Below are 5,810 nucleotides of genomic sequence, written 5' to 3' on the forward strand. Positions count from 1 at the left end.
TGCCATTGATTAGACTAAGTAGTAGATGATGCCATTGATTAGACTAGTGTGGTGATGCCATTGATTAGACTAGTGTGGTGATGCCATTGATTAGACTAGTGTGGTGATGCCATTGACTAGACAAGTGTGGTGATGCCATTGATTAGACTAGTGTGGTGATGCCATTGATTAGACTAGTGTGGTGATGCCATTGACTAGACAAGTGTGGTGATGCCATTGATTAGACTAGTGTGGTGATGCCATTGATTAGACGAGTGTGGTGATGCCATTGATTAGACAAGTGTGGTGATGCCTTTGATTAGACTAGTGTGGTGATGTCATTGATTAGACTAGTGTGGTGATGCCATTGAATAGACTAGTGTGGTCATGCCATTGCATTGCTCCTACAGTCACCCATGGGTGGGTGTGTGCACTTACCCATTTGCTGGTGGTCGTCGTCGTTGGGCTGTGCTGCTTTGCCTGCGGGTGGTTCCATGCGTAGCATGTCCATGAAGTTGAGTCCATTGAGGATTGCGCTGTCGGTGTCTGTGTCGCGTGAGCTGCGGCTTCTGCTGAAGACAAAGGGCCTGCGCCTGGTCTTAGCCTCGTCACTATTGCGGCCATTCGAAACAGCGGCTTTCAGGGCATCGCGGGTGCCTTTGATTGTTGGGTCGGTGGTCGTGGCATTGAGATCCAGGTCAAACGGTTGCACGGGACGGAAGTTGTTAGTGGGTTCCAGGCCGAGTATATGGTCCAAGCTCACTTGGGAGTCAGCCGAACTCTGTCTGTTGGAGATACGAAGTGATTGGGTTAATTAATACCATTCACTCACAATCGTGACGGTGGCAAGGACGCACATACTCTTCGCTGACAAGGCACGCAGCTGTAGTCAGTCGCGCACAGATATATTTCTAATGTGACAATGCCCATAAAGAAAAAATAAGAAGACACAACACTCGAGAAAGTCAAGGGACACTCCACACAAACACAACACACACATACAGCACTTGCCATCCCATTCATGTATTTCAATGGGCATTATGTAGGGTATTATCAAGTAGGGTATTATCAAGTAGCTATTATCAAGTAGGCTATTATCAATTAGGCTATTATCAAATAGGTTAAGATCAAGTAGGCTATTATCAAGTAGGCTGTCGATTTGCATGTATCCCGATTACTGATGATACACTGGATGTATTGTGGGTGTGGGGGTATCACGTGTGTGTACATGATATTAACACGTGTGCACATGATGCTAATACGTGTGTACATGATGATGCCAGAACGTGTGTACATGATACTAACACGTGTGTACATGATACTAACACGTGTGTGCATGATGCTAATACGTGTGTGCATGATGCTAATACATGTGTGCATGATACTAATACGTGTATACATGATACTAACACGTGTATACATGATACTAACACGTGTGTACATGATACTAACCCGGTTGTACATGATGCCAATACGTATGTACATGATGCTAATACGTGTGTGGATATGAGTGCTTGGGGAAAGTGGTCGCTGGTATCATCCCAGGCGTTTAGGGTTTTAAGGTTTTAGTGCCCACATGACTAGCACACACCTGCTTATCCCGTCTCTGCTTTTTTCGTTGGCTGAGTGTATAGGGCCGTCGTAAGAGCCCATCCCCCGCCCAGCCACGCCATCGCCCAACTGCGTCGTATCACTTGAGTCGCTCAATGTCACCGCTGCACTCTGAGCGGCACAGTCCAGCTGCTCACTCATAACTCCGTGTGCGTCTTCAGATGACTGTGTGTTGTCAGGTGACTGTGTGTTGTCGGGTGACTGTGTGTTGTCAGGTGACTGTGTGTTCATGGCGTGTGTCAGGTGGTCTGTCGCTGCTGAGTGGTCATTGGGGGTGGTTCCTGTGCCCCTGATACCCTCCTCTGTGCCTGTTGGGGTGCACCTGCTGTCTCCTTCTGTGCTTGTGAGTGAGCTGTTGCCCGTGAGAGGGTGTGCTGAGGCCGAGTGCTCTGTTGCTGTGTCAGGTGGCAATGTTGGGGCTGTTGGTGGTGGTGGTGTGGTGGATGGGTGTGCCATGTGTGTATAGGGTAATGTAGTGTCGGGTGTGTATGAGGTGTGTGCATTGTCTGATGTGTTGGTAGTGGGTGCCCTGTGGGCTTGAGACACCAACTCCTTCGGACCACTCTGCTCAGTGGCCGTTCTCTCGTCTGTGCTATTAGCTCTGCCCTGAGACGTGCACTTGCTCGCCTGTGTGTTGCCATTGCTGGCTGCTGCGTTGCCTGTGCTTGTGCCTGTGCTTGTGTCGGTGTGGTATGTGTGTGTGTGTGCCCTTTCGACGTTGCTGGCGGTGGTGGCCCTAGTCGAGTGGTGCGTGTGTGCGTGTGTGAGCGATGGGGTGCGCTTGTGGTCTCGCGTGCGTATGGTGCTGTGTCCGTTGGCCCTACTGCCGTGTGAGCTGTTTTTAACGGATTGCCCTTGAGATACTTTGCGTTGGGATTTTCTGTTGTGTGACTTTCTACCCTCTGGACTAATGGATTCCCCGTCTGCCGACTTTATTTTTTTGGGATCCGAATCCGGGGCCAAATCCGTTTTGGACTTTGGACCCGATTTTACAGTGGGATATTCTGTGCTGGACGTCGACGGTTTGGAGTCGACGGACAGCAAATCGGATCCAATGTGTGCCACACAAACCATTTCATGGACTACCAATTAAATCATTGAAAGCCAATTTAGTGACAACCCTCAGAGTGACGCGCAGAAGTAATTTCGAACAATTGCGCCACAAATACACTCAGCCCACTGCAGCCCCACGGGACTAATCACCAGCCGAGTGTTAAAGAGAGGGGTACCATTTAAACCGATCATCTCCATTTCTAAATGCGCTTTGCCAAAACATGAATAGAAAACTCGGCGTTCTGCCTCTCAAGGGTCGCGCCAGTGGAAACTACTATCCAATACACTAATTCTAAAATGGATTGATTCCAAAATGCACTAATTCTAAAATATACTTAATTCCAAAATACAGTAATTACAAAATACGCTAATTCTAATACAGTAATTCCAAAATTGCTTCTCTACTGCAGCTGATGTCCATTTGCCCGCGAATCGCCTTTTATAGCGCATTGTGTTTAAGATGATTTGCAAAACTTAAACCGAACACTCACTCCTACACACATTCACCACCGGTTTTAGGGTTTAGGTACTTATAAGCCTCTCTAGCACCCATCTGATTTACCAACATACTTGATTCCGTGAGCATAACAGACTCGTCGCAGCTGGAGTTTTCGTTGGGGTCGTCTCTGTACCGGCCCTTGGCGTCCTTGGGTTTGTCCTTGGGTTTTTCCCTGAGTTTACTTGCTCGCCCACTCCCGCTTTGTTTCGACGGTGTGGTTGACGCAGTGGACCCATTGGTCGATGTGCGGCTGACATGAGGCCCTGTGGAGTGGACATGCGGTGAGACACATCATCATCATCATCAGCAAACCCTCAAATCCTAAAACCTTAAATCCAACAACAATAACATCATCATCAAGCGATAAACACTAAAACCTTAAAACCAACAACAACACCACGCGCACAAACAGGTGTATTATAAGCTGTGTACCTTAACTAAGACACGTATGTGTGGGAGTACATCGCAGTCTATTGGGATGTAATCTGGGCATTTGAGTTGACGGCCATAACAAATAATGAATCATACGACATCACTATAATTTGGCAACTAGGAGACCACAATCATAGATGCGGTATTTTTACACTGGCACGTGGCGATGTCACGTGAAATGGTAAAGAAGGGTAAAGTAGCTTAAATCCAAAACAGCAGGTGCATGGGAAGGCCCCTCATACTATGATAGACAACACGTGCCAAGACAAGGAGCTCTACGACACAGTATGTCAAACCGGCACTTTAATACTTCACAACTGACCAACCACTCTATGATCCATAAACAAAGCGATCCCGCTATGATCCAAAAACAGAGCGGTCTCTCTATGATCCAAAAACAAAGCGATCAACCTATGATCCAAAACAAAGCGATCAATCTGTGGTCCAAAAACGAAGCAATTGCTATGATCCAAAAACAAAACGATTCCTCTATGATCCAAAAACAATGCGATCAATCTGTGATCCAAAAACGAAGCAATCCCTCTATGATCCAAATACAAACCGATCAATCTGTGATCCAAAAACGAAGCAATCGCTCTAGGATCCAAAAACAGAGCGATCACTATGATCCAAAAACAAAGCGATCAATCTGTGATCCAAAAACGAAGCAATCGCTATGATCCAAAAATAAAGCGGTCAATCTATGATCCAAAAACGAAGCAATCGCTATGATCCGAAAACAAAGCGGTCACTATGATCCAAAAACAAAGCGATCACTCTATGATCCAAAAACGAAGCCAAAACAAAGCGATCACTCTATGATCCAAAACAAAGACGATCAATCTGTGATCCATAAACGAAGCAATCGCTATGATCCAAAAACAAAGCGGTCACTCTATGATCAAAAAACGAAGCCAAAAACAAAGCGGTCACCATCGTCTTACACACCTGTATGGCGCCTAGCCAATGACGGCAGTTTACTAAACAGATTAAGCGAAGTGGTGGCCTTCGTCGATTCTGAAATAGATTGGCACGACTGATCAGTCTATCGCATGTGTGCATACTTTCACAGCGAACTCAATATTTTCAAACACTCACTCCCAAACGTGTGAACAAGATTGCATATATATATATATATATATATATATAGATATCGATATATGTATGTATGTATGTATTTATGTATGTATGTATGTGTGTATGTATGAATGAATGAGGGTATGAACGTATACATACATACATACATACATATATACATATATACATACACACACACACATTCACTCATACATACACACACACACACATACATACATATATACATACATAAATACATACATACATATATACATACGTACATAGATAGATAGATAGATAGCTACATACATACATACATACATACATACGTACATACATACATACATATATATATATATACTTGTATCAATCCGTAATTTTCCCTTTTATACCTGCAAAATACTGCAAATCCTCAGATACACAAAAATAGACAGCACGTATCACTCAACTTTCGTACTTTTGTCGGGATACAGAATATGCAGTAAACGACACCCGTCACCAAGCGAACGCAGACACCCGTCACAGTGTTTTCTGATAAGAACGCAGTGCGGCACAATGCTGTAGGGATTACCTGGGCGTTTGTCTGGCGTTTCGTCGCGCTTGTTGGTTGTCATGGTAACCTTCATGTCTTGCAGAAACTTGGTAATGCTTACAACTGATTCTGCCTGTGAGTGTAATGCCCAATGGCCAGTCAGTTGACAGTGATCAATGCGATGGATCAGTGGCTGCTCCCTCTCTCCCCAAGAGCTGTTTTTACTACTATTTCTCTCTTTATGTAACTTAAAATACTATATTTAAAATTTAAAGCCGACACACTCGCGTGGATCGTGTGTGATAACTTTCCACCATGTCGTACGTTTGCGCAAAAAACATATACCGCTTACAGCTCAACACTGCATCATAAATCGCAAGGTATTCAAACCACTAAACATCATGCAATACCATACAACACCATACATACAGACATCCATGTGAGCACACGCATGAAAGTACTAATACGATGCACATCATGTACGCCTGCACGAACAGGGCATGGTAAAAATAGCACTGACTACACATATGTGCACTAATGTGTGACAGATGCCTTGTATCACTGACTATCAATGCATATATATATATATATATATATATATAATAATATGTTCTTTGTATAGTATAT

General features: G+C 44.5%; 1 protein-coding gene across 1 annotated transcript; it reads right to left on the bottom strand.

Moving 5' to 3' along the window:
• Positions 1-364: 364 nt before the first annotated feature.
• SARC_04461 (hypothetical protein) lies at positions 365-5,265 on the bottom strand (the record flags this gene model as incomplete). The annotated part of the gene is made up of 4 exons (XM_014301709.1): positions 365-764; positions 1,571-2,672; positions 3,214-3,405; positions 5,223-5,265. The coding sequence occupies 4 exons, from the start codon at positions 5,263-5,265 to the stop codon at positions 365-367; spliced, it is 1,737 nt and encodes a 578-aa protein (XP_014157184.1).
• Between the last annotated feature and the right edge of the window lie 545 nt (positions 5,266-5,810).

This window comes from Sphaeroforma arctica (genome assembly GCF_001186125.1).
Source record: "Sphaeroforma arctica JP610 unplaced genomic scaffold supercont1.251, whole genome shotgun sequence".
NCBI classification, from domain to species: domain Eukaryota; class Ichthyosporea; order Ichthyophonida; genus Sphaeroforma; species Sphaeroforma arctica.